The sequence below is a fragment of the Eschrichtius robustus genome, chromosome 18 (genome assembly GCF_028021215.1).
Source record: "Eschrichtius robustus isolate mEscRob2 chromosome 18, mEscRob2.pri, whole genome shotgun sequence".
In the NCBI taxonomy this organism is placed as follows: domain Eukaryota; kingdom Metazoa; phylum Chordata; class Mammalia; order Artiodactyla; family Eschrichtiidae; genus Eschrichtius; species Eschrichtius robustus.
Genome location: NC_090841.1, coordinates 18,578,327 through 18,600,736, shown reverse-complemented (window position 1 = coordinate 18,600,736; position 22,410 = coordinate 18,578,327). Strand labels below are relative to the sequence as shown.

At 34.6% G+C, this 22,410-nt stretch overlaps 1 protein-coding gene and 1 non-coding gene across 3 annotated transcripts in view; one reads left to right on the top strand and one right to left on the bottom strand.

Moving 5' to 3' along the window:
* Window positions 1-22,410, bottom strand: part of KPNA3 (karyopherin subunit alpha 3) — a 119,047-nt gene that overhangs the window by 18,790 nt on the left and 77,847 nt on the right. For both annotated transcript variants that reach the window (XM_068527063.1, XM_068527062.1), the window contains exons 2-10: window positions 21,014-21,058; window positions 10,462-10,551; window positions 10,239-10,268; window positions 10,100-10,152; window positions 9,865-9,960; window positions 6,516-6,601; window positions 4,408-4,494; window positions 3,873-4,042; window positions 2,414-2,458 (exon numbers count right to left, since the gene is read on the bottom strand). In XM_068527063.1, coding sequence (XP_068383164.1) covers window positions 2,414-2,458; window positions 3,873-4,042; window positions 4,408-4,494; window positions 6,516-6,601; window positions 9,865-9,960; window positions 10,100-10,152; window positions 10,239-10,268; window positions 10,462-10,551; window positions 21,014-21,055 — 699 coding nt within the window. In that variant the 5' untranslated portion in view covers window positions 21,056-21,058. The remainder of the gene's footprint in view (window positions 1-2,413; window positions 2,459-3,872; window positions 4,043-4,407; window positions 4,495-6,515; window positions 6,602-9,864; window positions 9,961-10,099; window positions 10,153-10,238; window positions 10,269-10,461; window positions 10,552-21,013; window positions 21,059-22,410) is intronic.
* Window positions 1,450-1,556, top strand: LOC137752294 (U6 spliceosomal RNA). The gene has a single exon (XR_011071139.1). It is a non-coding gene; the product is annotated as a U6 spliceosomal RNA (small nuclear RNA).

Below are 22,410 nucleotides of genomic sequence, written 5' to 3'. Positions count from 1 at the left end.
AATCATCTTTTTCACTTTTATCACCACTTCCACCACCATCTCCTTATAATGCTTATTTCAAATGTTACTTCCTCAATGAAGCTTTCTGGTTGCCAGAGAGAATATGTGCTTCTGTAATTCTAGCATTTTGGTCATTCCTCTGTTTTACTTTTCCTTTCTTGTTTGTTTGCACACATATTGTGTGCTTATGTGATCATGGTATGAAAGAGCATAGGCCTTGGACTTGGCTTCAATTCTCAGCCATGGCTTTTATGCACTGTATGACCTTAGTTAGGTTATTTTACTTGACTAAGTTTCAATCTCCTTACTTGTAAAATAAGAGAACAAAACTTATCTCATAAGGGTGCTGGTAAGATAAAAGGAGATTATAGAAACAGATTTAGTATAGCAAGTAACTGACGAAAGTTCATTCCATTCACTCTTTTTACCTGCTACTAATGTCGAGGTCTTAGAGAGCAGGGCCTCTATGTCTTCTTCATCTCTGTGCCTACAATTCTCTGTGCAATTCTGGCTTAAGTGGAACAATCTGTGTTTGTTAAACTCGATAAACATACTTATAACTACAGTACTTCATCACTTTAATACCTCTAGCTTTCAAATTAACAAGACCAATAAGTGGTGGAAGCTTTTATTTGCCTATAATCAATTCCATAATGTCCTAGGGGAAATGTCTTGATGGAAATATCAGATATTTTGCTTACTTGCCTTTTAATTTTGGCTTTCAGAAAGCTTAGGACTAAATTTAGCATTCAATAACAACAAATACATTTATAAAAATAATTTTACCTCCTCCCCCTTTCTTTTAAGATATTTATTAACTTAGGTCTGTTGCTAAGTCACTTTTACATCCATTTTGAAAACCGGACAGTATATAACTAAACAGTTTTCACTTAATTTTTATGACAGTTCAGGCTAACACTTCACAAATAAAAAGTTACTTTAGTTACCTTTAAAAGACACCCTCCTAAGAACTTTAAGTCCTAAAATTAACTAGCGAAACGTGCAGTTCAATATTTATACAGGAACTATACATTGCCTCTTGAGAAATGTTATTAGCAAAGATGCATTTTCCTCATCCCAATGATAAATCACACATAATTCTGACACTCACATACATACATATTATGTGTGTGTGTGTGTATAAACAAAGATAGGATTATAAAAACACAAACATACAACAAATCAGAAAGAGATCTTAGTTGGAACATTAGAAGCCAAATTAATGCTAGATCAACGCTAGAATCAGTTCTAAATTCACTGAAATTTCACTGAAATTTATCCATTGTTTTACTCTGTGGAAGAATTTAACTTTTAGCCTTGCTACATTCAGGAGAATTTTCAGACTGCCTGATAAAAAATTTGCCGGCATATATATAGTAATTGCTTAACTAAATCTCATGTAATGAACAAATCATGTAAAGATGCCTTTGCATTTAAAACTATACTTGAGTGCTCGCTTCAGCAGCACATATACTAAAACTGGAACGATACAGAGAAGATTAGCATGGCCCCTGCACCAGGGTGACACGCAAATTCGTGAAGCGTTCCATATTTTTACGAAGTGAGAGAGTGGCATTGACATATATACACTACCAAATGTAAAATAGATAGCGAGTGGGAAGCAGCCACACAGCACAGGGAGATCAGCTTGGTGCTTTGTGACCACCTAGAGGGGTGGGATAGGGAGGGTGGGAGGGAGACGCAAGAGGGAGGAGGTATGGGGATATATGTATATGTGTAGCTGATTCACTTTGTTATAAAGCAGAAATTAACACACCACTGTAAAGCAATTATCCTCCAATAAAGATGTTAAAAAAATAAAAATAAAACTATACTTGATATCCTTCAATATTGTATCTCAAAAGGTTGTAGCATGGGCGTTAGTGTGGTTTCACAGAAAGTAAACACGATCTGTCATCAGAAGATCTCAGTTTTAAATACCGACTGTGACCGTTACAAACTCTGCAGCTTCGGGTAAGTCACTTAATGTTTCCCTGAGGCCCAGTTTCTTACTCTGTAAAATGGGGACAATAATATCTAGCCTACCTATTTTAAGAATCAAATGAGATTTTAAAAAAATATGAAGAAGCTTTATAAAGCTTTTACCGCTTTATAAATATTAATACTTTAAAACACTACTATTATGATACAAATAACTAAATTAACTACGTATGTGATAATTTCTCTAAAGTTAGCATTTTTGCTATCTGAATGATGTAAGATACAAACTTAATTTAACTTTAATCCTGTTTCTGAAAACCACATACATTGTGGAAGCTTGACAAGTTAATAAGATATATGCTGACACTTATTAAAAGCATAAGAATAAATAACCCTTTTAAAAAATAATAATAAAAACCCTTTCAGTCCCATCCAGAGCAAAATCCCAAATCTAAGCTTCTGCTTTACTTACGTTTATGTCCGTATGGTATATGAGGACACATAATGCTGGCAAAATCTGAGGAAAGAAGACAAACAATAAATAATACTAGAGTTGATGAAGACGTCTTTGTAAAAATGAATAACTGTGATTAAAAAAAGCAGTAAATACTATTTGCAGGGCAAGAAAAACAACATTAAGTTTGTTTGAATCTCTATTAGGAAAATAAAAATATGATAAATTCAATCTGAAAAACCAAAAAAATATTTCAGATGTCTAATTGAAATATTCAAGTAAGTCTGGCAGAGATTAATGTACCTTAAAGGAAAAACATTTGTTTTCAATAACCTTCTTTATGACATATGTCAACTGGAAAGAATGGAGATGCAAGTATGTAGTATAGCTATTTTAAGAATCCGCCTTCCAATGCAGGGGACGTGGGTTTGATCCTTGGTCGAGGAACTAAGATCCCACATGCCACAGGGCAACTAAGCCCGCACGCTGCAACTACTGAGCCCATGCACCACAACTACAGAGCCCACGTGCTGCAACAAAGAGCCCGCATGCCGCAACTAAGACCCGACACAGCCAAAAATAAAAAAATAAATAAATAAGTAAAATAAATATTAAAAAAACTAGTGCATTATTAAAAAAAACTAAAAAGCTATTCTTAAAACTGCTGTCATTGTCTCACTTATCTGCTTAAAGTAAAAATAAGATTTTATTTAGCTACTTGAGTCAAATTAAAGTTTTCGACCTCAGATTTAGTCAAGAAAATTATGACCAGTATAAAGTATAAAGTTTGTTGAATTCAGGCATTACAGATCTTCTTTTAAAGCTGGGAGGGAGGGGGCAGTAGCAGGGAGAATCACTAAGTACCCCTTCCATAAGGGCAAGAGGTGGCAGAAGACTGTGAAGGATATCAATTACAAAGATTAAAGATTCACAGTCAATATTTCTCTGCACAGTCAAGTGATTAAAGGTTACATAGGATTTTTTAAAACTTAAAATACTCAGATCCATTTACAAATTAGATGTAAATAGCAAAGATTTTACTTTGCTTTAATTAGCAGATTTAACACAAAGCATGCCACATATTAAGAGTACTAATTTTGTCAGGAATCAAGGGAAATTTCAATTGGACTTAATGCAAATTCACTCAAGAACATTTGCATATAAGTAGACCAGTTTTATCTGTAGCAATCCCTTATTTTTCTAGTGTTAAACCAACAATGCAATGTAGTAATAAAACTGAGATTTTTTTCTTCTTTTGTATTTTTCTGCTTGAATTAGGGTGGACTGACATTCACTCTGGTGCCATAGAGTCTCAACTTGTATTTCACAGGAGTCAAAATTAAGTATTATATGTTACTTAAATATCTCATACCTGCAATGAAATCAGTATATACATTATTTCATTCCCTGTGCATGAAAATCTAAAGCATAAACATAGGGAAAATATACCATCTGGCCTTTGCATTTCTTCATTTACCTCCTGAACTGTCTCCATAGGCGGTGGGGGATCCTTATTCCTGCAGAGATTGACAATGACCCATGTGACGTTCCGAAGGAAGGTGATGGGAATGGAGGGATTGATGAAGGACAGAAGAGGTTTGACAACTCCCAGTGATATGACATAATCTCTACATTGAGGACCATCACCTACAGAAATGAAAATTGTATTTAAAAAAAAAAATTACATTCAGGATGAGAAAGTCTGAAATGTATGCAATGGCTCATGTTGGGACACTGATGTTCTATGTTTCCTCACCATTAGTCAAGGGCATCAGGTGTTGCTATTTCTCCAGATTTTGATTGGGGAACACAAATTTAACCTACCAATCCTGATAGCAAATTGCATATCCATTTCAAAGAGGTACAATCTTAAGTTAGTATTTATGAAACAAGAAGGTAGTCAACCCACATTAAAATTAGAGGAAACATAGTGTGTAATGGCTATGCCAATGTAGGAAAAAAGTTAATTAAGATACTTAATTGGAGCCTTTTCAAACCTAAATTCAACTTACCTATAATGTTTCCCAAAGCCCATACTGCTTGTTCACAAACATTCTGATGTGGTGAATGGAGAAGTCTTAGAAAAAGAGGTACGGCATCTATAATAAAGAAAAACTAACATTTACACTGCAAAATGTTGAAGAGTCATAGATTTCAGCCTGTATACAGAGTTTGGCACACTATAGTTGCCCAATGATAATTCACTGAATGAATAAATGTGGCAAATACCTTTACCCTAAATATAATATATTTTAGTGTTTTCCCCTAGTAGTATTCATGTAACAGACCTATTGACAGTGTCTAGAAGTTGCTATTATATTATTAATTAAAAGAAAACAGCAGCATAAAATTTTTCCTATAATTCATTAAAAAAAATTTCTACCCTGAACATGTAACCTTAGAATATAATACTTTAGTCAATATGATCCAATTGCTGACATGGGATTAACTAAAGAAATGATTATCCCCATATCAGGCCTACCCTATATTTCAAGATAATTTATCATTATAATCCTTACTCTTTACATAACTTATGTGTTAACTCAAATTCCAAAACACTGGTATCATATTCATTACCTGTAGAAACTAAGCATAAGCTAGATCACTTTTTCTTAAATTTCAGTCAATTGTGCACTACCTCTAGGATTTTAGCTGTATCTCTGCACTACCTGTATTATTTATTTAACATTTAAATTAAAACTGACCCACACTTTTAATAGCTTTATTGAGATATAATTTATATGCAATATAATTTATCTGTTTAAGTATACAATTCAATGGTTTTAGTATTTACACAGAGTTGTGTCGGCATCACCACAATCTAATTTTACAACATTTCTATCACCCCCAAAAGAAATCCCATACCCAGAGAAGTCCTTCTACTCTCTCCCCCAGCCCTAGGCAACCATTTACTGTTTTCTGTCTCTACAGACTTTCCTTTTCTGGACACGTCATATAAATGAACTTGTATAATATGTAGTTTTTTGTTTGGATTCTTTCACTTAGAATAATGTTTTTGAGGTTTATCCATGTTATAGCATGTATAAGTATTTCATTTTTTTTAATTGCTGAATAGTATTCAATGGTATACCACATTTTGTTTATCTACTCATCAGCTAATGGATACTGGGGTTATTTCCATTTTGGGGCTATTATGAATAATATGAGTAATGCTGCTGCAAACATTTCTGTACAAGTCTTTCTGTGCACATGGTTTCATATCTCTTGGTTCCATGTAGTAGGGGAACTGCTGGGTCATATGGTAACTCTATGATTAACCTTTTAATAAACTGTTTTCCAAAGAGGCTGCACTATTTTACATTCTCACCAGCAATGTATGAGGGTTTGAATCGACTCACATTTGTATTTTAACTAATTTTATTCATCACTTCTGTAAATAGAATACCAGTATCAATCACCACACATAGAAGATAACCAAAAAATTAAAAATGAAAACAAAACACTGTTATTCAATTGTACCTACTAGTCTCTATTGAAAGCCCTAGTCTAAAATCTGCTGTTCCCTTTTTGTTACATCTAACATCTACCTAGAAATCTTCTCTTTGACATTACTGAAATATCTAAAACAAAAGTGAAAGAAAATAGTATTCTCACTACTTGATTCAATGTAACTTATTGCTATATCATTTACTACTAGAATTTACTACTAGAATCACCTGAAGTACCACCTGAAGTCAGTTAAGTGTCCCACACTTTAAGACTACCTGGTGACATCCAGTTTTTTTCAAAGAGCTATTGACAGTTTGGGTCAACATGCTAATAATAGTTAGCCCATCTTGAGGTAAGCAAAATTTTAAAAATATATGTTACAAGCTAAAAGACATAAGTTATTCAGCACCTTGGAGACATTAGGAATAGAAAATTTAAACCCTATTATTAGGAGATGGTCTTGACCCAAAAAGATAAAACTCTTATTCACTTTTTAGTAACCACAATTAAAATTATGCAATGATAGATTAATGATAGCTATAGGAAAGATATCAACTATTATAAGTAACTTATAATATTCACAATTTTTAAATAAAACACCACTTCCTTCCCTTAAAAAAAAAAAAAAAGGGTCCAGCAAGTAAGGAATTAAATTAACTAATTTACTTACTAGACTGTACAACAGCTTGAGTCTGTGCAGAAGTTCCTGATGCTATATTAGTTAATGCCCACGCAGCTTCAAACTGTAATGAAGGACTGTAAAAAATAAAAAATCTTTAGACACATAACTGCCATTTACATTTATGACCTGCAGATTATACGGTTATCCTTTACCTTGTCCTTGAATTTTGTCTTATTATGTCCAACTGCCTGTTGGCTATCTCCACCTGAATGTCTCATTTGCTCTCAAAGTCAGTCAATATAAACTTACTTCTTTATGTCCATTGGTAGTTGCAACATTTTTTTTTTTTAATTTATTTATTTTTGGCTGCGTTGGGTCTTCATTGCTGTGCATGGGCTTTCTCTAGTTGCGGTGAGCGGGGGCTGCTCTTTGCTGTGGTGTGCAGGCTTCTCATTGCTGTGGCTTCTCTTGTTGTGGAGCACAGGCCCTAGGCGCTCGGGCTTCAGCTGTTGTGGCACACAGGCTCAGTAGTTGTGGCTCGCGGGCTCTAGAGCGCAGGCTCAGTAGTTGTGGTGCACGGGCTTAGCTGCTCTGCAGCATGTGGGATCTTCCAGGACCAGGGCTCGAACCCGTGTCCCCTGCATTGGCAGGCGGATTCTTAACCACTGCACCACCAGGGAAGTCCGGTAGTTGCAACTTTTAGCCAGTCATTATTTTCCTTGACTCCTTCCTCTCCCACAGACATCTAATCAATAGGGTCATATCAATTTTACCTCTTAAATATTTCTTATATTTATAGCACCATCCCTAATATCACTGTGTTAGCTGAAGCCCTCATCATCTCAGTTGAATCACTGCCACAACCTCTAGACAGGTCTTAGAGCTGTGATTCCACTACACCATCTGCTTTACATACCAGAGATATTACAAGGCTACATAATTTTGCTGAAAGGATGAGATCATTATAATTTGGAATGGTGATGGAAGACCTCACAAAGAAAGGGAAAACTGAACTAGATTTTCAAAGAGGGATAAAGAAAGAAAGGCACTGACAGCTGGAAATACAAATAAAAGTATCATGGGTGGGATGATCATGATGTGTACAGATGACTATGAAGGGATCAAGAGAGCTAAAGCCAAGAAGGTATGCAAAAATATAACATGGGATGAAACTGGAAGGGTAGGTTACCTAAGTTTGTGTGTGTGGTATGGGGAGTAGGACTCAAATCTCAGGCTTCAGAACTTGGAATTTATTCTGCAGACATACTAAGTATAGAGTGTTACTGAAAAGTGAAGTAAAAAAAACACTGTTGGAGTCCATGCAGAATAGATAAAAAAGATTAAAGGCCAATGTAGGAAAAATCTGTTAAGAAATTATCTACATTGTTAGGATAGGTAGCTGAAAAACACAAATTCTTTTAAATAGAATACCAAGGTAGGAGGGGGTGGTAGTGAGCAAAAACCAAGGGGAGCCAAAGGTTAGGGACTTAGAAGAAACTCTGTAAATATCAGAGAAAGAGAGTGAGGTTGTTAACATCAAAAGGTTAGAGAGATCCGAGAAGGAAAAGGTTTTAAGGAGAATAAATGTCAGCGATACAGCAAGCGGTGAGGTTAAAAAGATGGAACAGATGAGAAAATGAAGGAGCAGACAAGAACTACATGATGAACTTTGGCAAAAGGCAAGAAATAAGAGGGTATCGAGGCTGAGGAGAAATACAGGGATGATAAGATCAAAGATGATGAGACAGTTTATGTTGTCTCAGACTAGAAGAAGAAGGGTTATTAAACTAGGCTAGGTGGCTTGGCAAAATACTGACAATGAGGGCCTTAAATGAGAGAACATAAAGATGTAAAAAATACAATTACAAAGCTAGAGAAAGTCTTCTAAGATGTCATTTGAAAAAAAGAGAAGACAGAGAAAAAATAAATAATGAGTGCAATAAGTAAATAATAAATGAATATGTATTATATGCTTGATATTGTATAGTGTTTTGTTTATATTATTTTCATTCCTCACAACCACCTAAATTTTATTGATGAGGTATCTGAGGCTCAAATGTTACTTGGGTTTTGGTCAGCAACAAACCCTGGCTTTAAACCAAGGTCTGTTTGGTTCCAAAGTCTATGGGCCTTTTATATTATGACACAATTTCCCATGACAAATTCACCAGGTCAGATCGAGACCACCGACTGGTGGTAGTTTTCTATTTTTACTTTGGGTGGTAGTTACACAGGTCTGCATACATTTTAGCATATTCTTCTGTATATATGCTGTATTTCACAGATACACCCACACAAATGAGCCCATGCCAAAGACCAAAAAGTAAAAAAAAAAGGAGAGGAAGGAGAAGAAGGAGAAGAAGAAGAAGAAGAAAGAAAAGCAAATCAAGAACAAAAAGAGGGCCTTAAAAGTAGAGGTAAATAGAATTTTTGTTTAACAATTGAAATAAACTTATTTTTACTTAAATAAATCTTGTTATAGAAAATATATATGATAGTATTAAAAAAGTGTTATGGGCTTTTGGAGGGATGTTGTGGCACATAATCAAAGCAGAAGGAAGTATGTTTAAATAATGAAAACCCTTAGTAGAAACATTTATATACCACCATTTTATCTAGTCACCTGAAAATCTCACAGACAACACTTAGCAAAATATCCCAAGTCTAAACGCCCCTTAAATGCAAAATTAGCCTTTGTTTTAATGTATTTTGGAGTTGAAACTTACATTCTCCCCACTTAACTCAAACTGATGAAGTTTAAGATATAGCACACCGAGATCTCTCTAAACACTAACAGAAATGCGGCCACTACCTCAAAAGATACCAAGTGGTGGTTTTCCCTTTCTATTCTGGAAAATTATAATCTGCCCTCTTATTTTTAATTTACCACAAATAAAAACCACGATGATAGACAACTAATCATGGTTGGAGTTCTGTTAAAGACTTCTCAGAGTATCAGTAGATCAGCTGGAATACTCCCAGGGTAAGAAAGAGCTACTCAGTTCTGGAAACCATTCATGTTGACTCAAGTCATGAGGTTAATCTATATATAGACTCATAAGCAAAGAGTGACTCAAACACTATTTGGGTTGTTTTAAAATATTACTTTAAAAAAAACCAACTAACAAATAAAGACTATAAATATTTGAGATAAGTTAGAATAGACAATAAACAGAAGCTAAAATTTTCCTAGAAAATATACACACACTTCATAAACTGAAAAGAGAAGCACTTTAGGTCTACTGAGTATGACCACAGAATAAGAAAATTACATTAAAATACATGACAAATGACAAATGTGATAAATGCAAAACCAAATGGAACCCACTGGTTAAATAATAATCACAAATTTTCAGTTAGCTGAAAAAAGTGAACAGGGAGTCAAATCTATACTTACTTATCATCCCTTTCTAGACATTTCACTAGAATTGGTAAAATCCCAGATTTTATTAGGTCATCAATTGGTGGATTTCTGTCACTGGATAATAGCTTTCTAGAAAAAGAAATACAAGAAATTAACTGCTATAATTTTCAAACTATGAACAGAAATAACAACGTACCACTTCTAGACTATGAGCTAAGACACCCTAGGCGTGACACCTAATTCTCTCTCTGGACAAATCAGTACTTACCTTGCAGCCTGGACAGCACTCAACTGGACCACTGGGTTATCACTTGTGGCATTCTGCAACACCAAATGTAAATTTCAGAAATTAAAAAAAAATCAATTTCAAAATACTTCAAAATGAAAATATTAAATTAATAACATACCTGCAATATAGCTTCTAGTGTTACATTTTGCTTCAAAAGAAAAAAAGATAGTTCAGCAAAGAGTTTAACAGCAAAATTACATTTATTGAATAATCTATTTACTAAAGATAAGAGTTAATATACCTTAATTATCATTGTAAAACTGGTCTTAGATTGAGAATGAAGTTCTCTGGTTATTATAAAAATTATTTTTAAAACACCTTATAAGAACAAGGTAACTTACTGCTTTAAAATCAGCATCAACATCTGAATCTTCTAAACTTTCTTCTTGGGGAACATTTCTTTTTTTCAGTAAGTGTTCATCTCTTTTGTTCTGAAAGACAACCAATAAATAGCTAAGAAGTCGTGAAGGCTGCTGTTAATGAAAAATCCACTAAAATTATTTCAACTTTATCAGGCAACTATGAAACAAACACAAAATCTCTACATAAGGATAATATGAATTAAATGTGTATACTGCAAACCAATGACAGGCCACATTCTGGATTTGATAACAAAATTAACTGGTTTAAAGGCCAGCATTCATACACACAGACACAAAATTTATTAAGCACCAACTGTTTTGACCAATACTGTGCCTCCTAATCTGTAGTGAAGATTTAAATTTTTAAATTTAAATTATTATTATTATAAAAGTCTAGCAAATATATTTCAACTAGTATGCTAGCTTTCTTCAGCTTACTGCTAATGGTTGCCTGAAGCAATTTATTAAGAAGTCAGCTTAATGAAAAAGAGTTTACTTCTAAAATGTTAAGGTTTGTATGTTTGTTGGGAGTAGGGGGAATGGGAATTCATTAGCATAAATGCTATCTATTTGCTATAATCTCAGATTTAAACTCTTGCTATCTGGCTTTTCTTTTTTGTTTTTTTAATCATCTTAACCTTTCTTTTTCTTTTTTTTTTCTGACTGCATAGCACAGCATGTGGGATCTTAGTTCCCCAATCAGGGATTGGACCTGTGCCCCCTGCAGTGGAAGCGCAGAGTGTTAACCACTGGACCGCCAGGGAAGTCCCCTATCTGGCTTTTGTAACAGCAGAATACTTCTACATTTTATGGGATTTCAACTGTTTGTAATGGCAACCTGTGCCATTTTACATAATATACAGATTAAACCAAAATTTCCTCTAAGATTTTAGTTTGTCTACAGGATTAAGTCAAAATAAATAAGATAAAAGACTAAATGATATCTAAGATTCTTTTCAATTTAAAATTTCAAGACCTTCTAGTCTTCAAAACAATATTTACAGAAGTGTTTGATTACAATAGAAAGCTATTGATGAGATATTGATATTGAGGTTAAAATTCAGATCAAATAGAAAATTAAAACTAGAAATAGACATCTGAAGCTTACTGGCTTATCTGCATGACATCTACCTGTGTGCTATGTACAAGTAAGCATGTTTTAAACAGATGCTTATGTATATGTTAATCCTTAAGAGATTACCAACTTCAAATTATATCACAGCATACTTCTTTAGTAACTACTCAAATAATTAATTTTACATTATTTTAAAATTAATGCAACTCACAAATATGAAAATCCATGCATTCACATTTTATAGTCCCAAGTGGCTCCCCACAAAATACTTATTAATTTATAGAGGAAAAACTTGGCAGATAGCATCTTGACCAAGTGGCAAAGGTTATCATCCAGAGAAAAAGAAGAGGGCTTCCCTGGTGGCGCAGTGGTTAAGAATCCGCCCACTAATGCAGGGGACACGGGTTCAAGCCCTGGTCCGGGAAGATCCCACATGCCGCGGAGCAACTAAGCCCGTGCGCCACAACTACTGAGCCTGCACTCTAGAGCCCGCGAGCCACAACTGTTAAGCCCGCGTGCTACAACTACTGAAGCCCGTGCGCCTAGAGCCTGTGCTCCACAACAAGAGAAGCCACTGCAACGAGAAGCTTGCGCACCGCAACAAAGAGTAGCTCCCGCTCGCCGCAACTAGAGAAAGCCCGCGCGCAGCAACAAAGACCCAATGCAGCCAAAAAATAAATAAATAAATAAATAATTTTTTAAAAAACGGTGACATTAAAAAAAAAAAAAAGAGTAAAGGAAGAATCTGTATAACACAGGGAACTCTACTCAATACCCTGTAATGGCCTATATGGGAAAGAATCTAAAAGAGTGGATATATGTATATGTATAGCTGATTCACTTTGCTGTACACCTGAAATTAACACAACATTGTTAATCAACTACACTCCAATAAAAATTAAAAAGAAAAAAAATTTCAAATACATTAAAAAAAAAAAGAGTAAAGGAAAAATCAACATGGTATGCCTTCTGGTCTTATGTACTAAGAAAACAATATCACCTTGGTGGTACTCCTGACCAAAATAATAACAATAATAGTAGTGGTAGTAGTAGTAATAACAACCACCTGAGAAAAGTCAGACAAACCCAAATCTGCCATTCTATTAAAAAACCAGTCTGTACTCTTCAAATACACTGTCATAAAAGATAAAGACTGAAGAACTACTGGATCGAACGAGACTTAAGAAACATGACAACTAACTGCAATGTCTAATCCTGAGTTTGTGTGTAATGTGTAATCCTTGAGTTTATAAAGGACATTATTGGGAAAAACTAGCAAGCTATGAGTGGGGGCCTAAGGATTGGATAGTAGAAATTTATCTATGTGAACTTGACAAACACACTGTGGTTACGTTGAAAGGTGTATGAACTGATGTATTAACGATGTATTAAGGGTGTAAGGGGGCACCACGCCACTATATATATATGTGTGTGTGTGTGTGTGTATATATATATATATATATATATATACACACACACACACACATATATACACACACACACACACACATATATATCAGAGAGAAAGTGAGAATAAGGCAAATATGGGAAAATGCTAAGAATCAAGGAAGCTGGGTGCTGAGTGATGGGTGTACTTTTTTTTTTTTTTAAATTATTTATTTATTTTTGGCTGCGTTGGGTCTCTGTTGCTGTGTGCGGGCTTTCTCTAGTTGTGCCGAGCGGAGGCTACTCTTCATTGCAGTGGGTGGGCTTCTCATTGCAGTGGCTTCTCTTGTTGCGGAGCACGGGCTCTAGGTGCACGGGCTTCAGTAGTTGTAGCACACAGGCTCAGCAGCTGTGGCGCACGGGCTTAGTTGCTCCGCGGCATGTGGGATCTTCCCGGACCAGGGCTTGAGCCTGTATCCCCTGCACTGGCAGGCAGATTCTTAACCACTGCGCCACCAGGTAAGTCCCTTAAATTCCTATTTTTTTATTCTCTACTTGCAATAAACTTCTCTTGTAAAGTAACACTTCAACTGTATCGCACAGGTTCTGACATGTAGCATCTTCCTATTGTTCATACCTTGGTATTAACTAATTTCCATTAGGATTTCTTGATGCCCAAGGTATTTAGAAGTGCTTATTTTTTTCCCACAATTATGAGGTTTTTGTAACTATCTCATTCACTGATTTCTCATTTAATTGTTTTGTGATCAGAGAACAAAGTCTGAACAACACTGAAATTAGCTGACATTTACTTTATACCAGAGTTTCCAGAACTTTCTCAGTCTATCTGCCTAAGTGTAGGCCAAAGGAAGTACGCCACAGTTTCCTTTATCAGGTGGTTAGGTCCAAACAACTCAACAGTAATTTGGGGGGAAAAACATAGAAGTTAAAAGAAAATAATTTTATTTCACTCAGACAAAATATGTGATTGAAAAAAACACAGTGCAATCTAATGTTTAAATTGTGAACTATTTCAAGATCTAATGATTCTGTGGTATCTGAAATGTTAAGTGTCACTATGTTTCTCACAAAAATTTAGAATATCCCAAGGTATTCCTTTGATTCACTATGGAGCCCCATGGTACCTCACTGCACAGGGTAGCAACTATGGCTTTATACTATCACAAAACCAATTTTCAAATATGCATGGGGTTTATATGTGTTTATTAGATAATATTCACATATTAAGCTATTTACCTTTCTATCTCCTGTTAACTAGTGTGTTTACTGTTGACAAAAGTTCTCCCACAATGATTATGTCTTTGACAAATTTCTCCTTGTAATTTTGTCAATTTTGGCTTACATATATTTGGGCATACACAAGTTTAGTATTATTATACCATCTTAGTAAGTTGTTTCTTTTATCAAAAATTAAGTAACAACCTTCATATTTGAACTGAAAACATCCTAACACAGTCCATTTTGGGCACCCTAGGGCACGAAAGTCATACTTCACTCTCAGCAAAAAAATATGTACAACCCAAGTTAAGATAATCAGTCTCTGGGCAGGTTTCTGGTGATGTGATTAACCATTAAAGGAGGCGTCACCAAAACCAGTAACTTAAACTGTCCTTTTGCTTGTCACCTAGAGATTTTTACCCTCTTGGAGACTGTACTATAAATTCAGCACCTATAAAAGGTATCTTTTTCTTTTGTCAAGTGGGAGGGGACCTCAGAGGATATGGAAACTGGCTTAGTTTCAACACCTACCTTATCTCCAAACACATACACACAGATTACATCCATTTTAAAGTTCCTTTAGAAATCCATTATTAATCTATTATCCCATGTATGTATTTAATACTTTATAGATCTTCTGTTTTCTGACATTTGGTTGAACCACATGGAATTGCCACTTTGTAGATCAAAAAGCTTAATTACAGGCAATTTCTTATGACTTGACCTAATATTTTTTGACTTAACAAATTCTGTTATTAATCTCTATATAAAGTTCTTCTTTTTCATTCCATCTTGAAAAAGTAGTTTGCAATCCCATACCTAAATATATGGAACAAGTCAGCAGTCACTTCTTACATATGTGATGAAGGACAGATAATTATTTACGAGCCACAGTTCAAACTTAAATAAGTAATTAAATTTGTTTTTACCCAGCAATACCCTCATTGTTTTAAATCTTTATCTAGTGCTAGTCCTGTAAAACTTAAATCTTTATTTTACAGATGAATAAATGGGGACACAGAGAACCTGGCTAAACTAAATTATATACCTGGGAAATATCAGTAAAGATTTGAACCCAGAGACTGCAGAGCTGAGACTGTGGTGGCTACAGAGACTGTTTCTTAAATATATTCTACTGCTTGCTTTTTTTAAGACGTAGTCCAACTCTGGTTGCATCTAAATGCTTCTATAGAGGCAGAAAAAAAATGCTCACAAGATAGATCTTCCCCTCAATATAAACATTTATGAAGTGACACTACTGCTGGGTGGTTACATGAATATTCACCCAGGAGTTTTATATATTATGTTTACATTTTGGGCACTCTGCTCAGTGTGTTATACCTCAACTGAAAATTGGAGGAAAAAAAAAACCAAAAAAAACAACATTACTTGTTCATCAATCAGGTAAAAATCTGACAACCTAACACAAATTATTGTTCCTGCAGAATCACTTAACTGATCTTAACAAATGGCTGCTTTTCTTCTTTTCAAATGGATTCTAATTTACTAATTCAGGGTTTTTTAATTAAAACTTCTATTGAGATAATTGTAAATCTGCATGCAGTTGTAAGAAATATTGCAGAAATCCCTCGTACACTTTGCCCAGGTTTCCCCAACGGTAACACTTTGCAAAACTATAGTAAAACATCACAACCAGGACACTGACATTGATACAATCCACTTATTTCATTCAGATTTTCTGTCTTACTTGCATTCACTGTATGTATGTTTATGTGTATTTAGTTCTATACAATTTTATCACCTGTATATGTTCTTGTATCCACCATTATAGTCAAGATACTGAACAGTTCCAAAACCAGAAAATGCCCTCTCACCTCCCGGCCCCTACCAACCCCCAGTAACCACTCATCTGTCCTCCATCTCCAAAATTTTATCATTTCAAAAATATTCTATGAATGGAATCATACAGTATATAATCTTTTTGTGATGGGCTTTTTTTGCCCAGCATAATTCTCTAGAAATTCATGCAAGCTGCTGCTTCTATCAGTAGTTTGCATGTTTTCCAGAGTGTCTGTACCATTTTACATTCCCACCAGCAATGTATGAGTGATCCCGTTTCTCTGTATCCCCACCAGCATCTGGTATTATCACTATTTTTTTATTTTAGCCACTCTGATACAGGCTTTTAGTTTGTCTTAGTCCGTATTTCCCTGATGGCTAATGATGCATTAATCATCATCAGCAGCAGCATGATTGCTGTTGGTATATCTCCTTTAATGAAATGTCTCTTCATATCTTTTGCCCATTTTCTAATTGGACTGTCTGGGGTTTTTTTTTACTACTGAGCTTTAAGAGTTCATTTCATATGCTAGATACCAGTCCTGTAATGGATATGCGGTTTTCTTCCAGTCTCTAGCTTGTATTTTCATCCTATTCACATGGGCTTTCACAGAGCAAAATTTTTAAATTTGTTAACATCCGATTTTCCTTTTATGGATTATGATTTTGTGGTGAAGTATAAGAACTCTTTGCCTGGTTCTAGATCCTGATGATTTTCCTCCAATTTTTTGTTTCTAAAAGCTTTATGCTTTACTTTTACACCTAGGATCCATTTTGTGTTTTTGTATAAGGTGTGAGACTTAGGTTGAGGTTCTTTTTCTTTTCTTTTTGCCTATGGATGTCCAATTGTTCTAGTACTGTACCATTTGTTTAAAATGCTATCCTTCGTCCATTAAATTAGTTTTGCACCTCTGCCAAAAATTAGTTAGGTGTTTTTGTACGGGTTGATCTCTGGGCTCTATCTCTGTTCCACTGATGTCTATCCTTCTGCCAATACCACACAGTATTCATTACTGTAGCTATTCTATTAGCCTTAATATTGGGTAGAGCAACTGCTCCTATTTTACTCTTTATCAGGATTATTTTAGCTCCTGTAGAGCTTGTGCCTTTCCATGTACGTTTTAGAATAAGCTTGTCTATGTCTACAAAAAAACCTTGGAGAGAGTTTGATAACAACAGATAAATTTGAGAACAGGCATCTTTAGTAAGTCAATGACCACAGTATATGCCTCTCCATTTACTTAAGTCTTATTTGATTTCTTTCATCAGCATTTTATAATATTCAGCATACAGATCCTATACATGTTTTCTTAGTGTATATCAAGGTATTTTATGTTCTTTGGAGTGCTTATAAATGGCACTGTGCTTTTAATTTTGGTTTCTGCAAGCTCACTGTTAGCATATATAAGTGATTAACTTTTATGTGTGATCTTGTTCTCTGTGACCTTGCCAAACTCACTTATTAGTTCTAGAAACCTTTTTGTAGATTCTTCAGCATTTTTTACATAGATAATCATGTCATCTAGAAATAGGGAGAGTTTTATTTCTTCTGTTCCAAATTATGTCTTTTATTTCTTTTTCTTGACTTACAGCACTGGCTAGAACTTCCAGCACTACAATAAATAAGAGTGGTGAGAATGGACATCCATGTCTTGTTCCCAGATCTTAGGGGGAAAGCATTTAGTCTTTCACCATTAAGTATGATGTTAGCTATGGGTTTTTTTGTAGATGCTGTTTATCAAGTCCAGGTAATCCCCTTCTACATCTAATTTGTTGAGTTTTATCAGGAATGGGGTGTCAAATGCTTTTTCAGCATCAATTGATATGACCATATGACGCTTCCTCTACTTAAGTCAGACAACTAAAACAAGTACTGGATCTGATCAGTCCAATGGGCATTTTGGTGGTGTTTTCCTTTATGTAAGAACTCAACTTGCCCCGATCCCAGATCCAATGATAGTAAAGTACTATGGCATATCTGACTGATCAATCACCAAGAGAAGATTATATCAAGTTTAATACAATGTGCCAAAGTTATAAATGCCAGTGACAGGTTTTGGATCAATTTTCAATTTATAAGGCATTATTCACTTAAACATTTACATTGAGAGGCATTATAGCATAATGGTTAAAAGCTCAGCTCTGCCATTTTTCAGCTGTGTGACTTCACACAAGTTATTTAATTCCTATGTAACTCTGTTTACAACATGATATAAAACAGAAATACAGACTTCTGTGTAAATGTTGATGCATAAGGGCCTAATTAAATAAGAAAGCAAGAGATCAAGGAGACAAAAGAAAACAAAAGAGTTCAAACAAAAAGAGTCTGAGGCCAGTAAAGCACTACATATTAATAACTAGTTCACCCTCAATTTTTATAGATCAGTATCAGTGTTATTCAAAGTATGGTCACTGGCTAAACGTTCTCGAACTATTTGTTGTAGGTTTGCTACAAGATAGGAACTTGTGCTAGTAATCAACTGTGAAAATGAACACACCATTTAGTCCCATTACTCATTTATTTAGGCAGAAAGATTTTCATGGTAAAGGAAGCAGTGTCTTGTTTAACATTTTGACACAAGCTCCCTGACTTGTCACAGATCAGTGCTTCTGAGCACTGTTCTATATCTAAAGTGTTTTTCTTAAAGCTTCAATAAATGATTTAAATTTAAGTAAAAATTTAAGATATCATAATTCAATTAAATTCTTGAACATGAGCATGTAATGAGTACCAACTACATGTCCAGAATTTGACTGGGCATTTTGGGATGGGCTAGGAGAGAGACCTGGGAGTACTGGGGTTGGGGGTCGGGGCTGGGTGGGGGAGTGTGGTTACTACCTTCACTTTAGAAGCTTACCATCTAACAGAAGTGTGTAGAGCTCATCTAAGAAACTGGGAACTAGCTCTCTTTCTTGTATTTTCAAGAATCTCAATGTCAGTAATAACAATGCTGTGACCGTCTCCTCAATGGAGCAATAGAGACAGCAAGGCTGAAATCAGAGGCAGACACTCTGACCATAAAGAGTGGAGGAATCTTCTTTTGAAGGGCTCTACACACCTCTGGAGAATTATATCAAAATCAAGTAAGCTTTGAAGTATAGGCTTTGTTTCAGGAAAGGGTCACTTTCTGCTGCTTACTTAGGGAATTCTGAAATGTGAAATAAGGAACTGCTTGAGATTTCTTCAGTTAATTTCATTTTGATCCTCCTACAAGGATTTTTCAGGAATTAATCATAGTAATTGGAAAGGAAATAATGTTATCCAGAAGGAAAAAAAAGAAGAGATAAGAAAGCTGTCTCTAAAGAAACCAAGGTGAGTATTTAAAAAGATGTACTCTGATAAGCAAGAAATTTTAAGTCTATAAATTAAATACAGAGGGCAGCACAACTATAAAAGGAACAAATCACCAAATATAAATATAAGTGAAAAGCTTAGATTTGTAAGCATATCAGAAGGGGCAAAAAAGCTTAAAACAGGAGAGGATTCTGAGTAATACTAAGACCAATACAAAAGTCTCAGAATTGTATTCCAAGCATGAAAAGTTAAGGGAAAGTGAAGGTTCACATCTGGGGAGAGCTGGTGTAATGTGAAGAGATAACAATAAATGAATAATTACTTAATTCCGATTTTATTCCTATCAGCTCTATTACAGAGAATGATCTTTACATGATGAATGAGAAACCAGATACAAAAGGATACACACCACTCTATTTATATAAAGTTCAAAATATGCAAAATATGTAAAATAATCTATAATGTTAGAAATCAGGATAATGGTTGCCTTTGGGGGAAAGCAGAAACTGTGAAGGGGCCTTGGGATACAGGTAGTGTTTCTTTCTTGATCTAGGAGCTGGTTACACAGATATGTTCACTTTGTGAAAATTCATCAAGCTGTACACTTAAGTTGTGTTGACTTTTCTGTAGGTGTGTTATATGTTAATAAAAAGTTAAAAAGAAAAGAAAAAGAAGCTAAGTCCAAAGTGTTACGACTGGCAAGGAGCTCACCTTACTTTATTAAGCTAAGGCTTAGTTCACTTCTCTGGTCCAAATGACCCAAGGAGCTGAAAAAACTTGCACTGATGTTAATCTGTAAGTATCCATGAAGTTAAGGAGTTGAAAGAACATGGGATTAGCAAGTATTTTTCAAATTTAATAAAAAATGGAGCAGAGGGGGTACAGGAGAATGGATCTCAGGAACTATATACTATACCAAGGAGCATAAGATCGATGCTGAGTAAAAATTAATAACACAAAGTGGGTACGATAATACTTATTGAGTAAATAAATGCACAGGTCCATTTGATTCTAGTGACTCACTGAGAGAGTGTGTACTCTCAGAATCAAGACCTTCTTTCTTTCTAAAACTGAAAAGTTTCAAGATGATAATTTAATATATGAGTTTTAGGAGTGAATTAGATCAAGAAAATCTAATCTAAGACAAACACAAAGATTTAGAAATAAGTTTCAAATCTATTTTTTTTAATGTACATGTATACAGACAGAATTTATTATGTGTACTTTGTTAATTGGTAATTAAAATTTGCTTAAAATAAAATCTGCTTGCATGAAAACACAATCTAATGAAGGTAATTCAAAAATAATGGAAGAAAATAAAATAAATTTTAACAGCAGTTGCATTCAATTGGTAAGATATAAGATTATTTTACTTTATTTTTCTAAAGTGTCTTTAACAAGGACATGGAACTTCTACATGAGGAAGGTGGAGGAATTCTGTCTAGCACACAGCCCACATAGAAAGAGGTTATTAAGAAAAAACAATAGCAACTTCATCAGATGTTGTGAGAATTTCAATGACAGTGGTAAAGTACTTCACACAGTGCTTGGTAACTCAATAAATGGAAGCTTCTATAAATGTATACCATTATAAATTATTTAATGATATATTTTTATGCTGTGTAGTTTTAGGGATGCCCATTAATTTGCCGTAGTATCTTCATTATTCAAGTTATACAAAATTTTAACATCAGAAAAAATCTAATTATTTTTTATTAAACACAAATCACTCTTACCTTTCGCAGTTCAACTGTCACTTCATTTCTGTGTCTTCGCATTGTCTAAAAAGAAAAACAAAAATTTCATAAGTATCTAAATATTGATACTGCTAGTACAGAAATTAAGGTCTCTGGCATTTAAGATTTAAATTTGTTTAAGATTCTATTTTTAAAGATTAAGGATTAATCAGTTTTAGACTTTAAATGATGAACTACAGGAGGTTAAAAAGCCAAAACTCCTGTCCATTTTACTGGGTATCTGTTGGTTAGTTTTGTGGGGAGTGGGAGGTAGAGCTTGGCTGCCTAGGATCCATCCCCGTTTCCTAACTGCACCCAGGTTTCTATGGGGAATTATATACTCTCTATTGTGTACAGTCTTGATGGAACCATCTATTAAAGCATCTCACTTTCTCCTAGCAAAAATAGGGCATGAGCTTAAACTCAGCCAGCAGAACTCTCCCCTATAACTCTAAACCTAGAGCAAAATGGAAAGAAAAAAAAAAGCGTATTAATTTCCAAAGGAAGCATTTGGACAAGGTAGTGAACCATGCCTATATCCTGAACTTGCTATGTTCCTAGTTACCTGGTGTCCGTAACTCATTCTTTGAACTACCTCATATTCTTCTAATAAATTATGGTTTTGCTCTTAAGTCAGCCAGAGCCGATTTTTGATGCTTGCAACTAATGTGTTCTTTTTTTTTTTTAAACTTTGGGTTTTTATTTTTATTTTATTTATTTACTTATGGCTGTGTTGGGTCTTCGTCTCTGTGGGAGGTCTTTCTCTAGTTTGCGGCAAGTGGGGGCCACTCTTCATCGCGGTGCGCGGGCCTCTCATTATCGCGGCCTCTCTTGCAACTAATGTATTCTATTGCAAACGATTCATGTTTAAAAAAAGTAAATGCCTCACTGTCATGGCCTTAAAATCGCATAAAAATGAAAATAAATTTGGGATAGATATTTTGTATCAAAAGATAAAGAAGTATCCTTCTACAATTTACTAAGAGGCTCTATCAGGAATGTCTTAACAGGAATTAGTGAAATGACTAGCTATCCCTTCTCCCCTTGACATAGTGATATAATGGATTACTTTATTACACATACAAATATGATAAATGGCTACATTTTCAGAATAAAGGCTACATGTCATGGTATATTATTATTTTAGTATACGGCTAGATGCAGTATGCTATTATTTTATTTAATGATTCTTTTGTTATGGTATCTCTGTCAAGTTTTCTTAAACTGCAGTGATAAATTAATCTCTTTGCAGGGAAAAAATATCCCATGGAACCCAAATTACAAACTTTGTTAAATATATTGAAATATTAACCTAGATATAAACTCGTGCTTAAATATAGATATATATTAAATATAAACAAAACTGCCTAACAAAATTCAAATTAGTAACATTTATT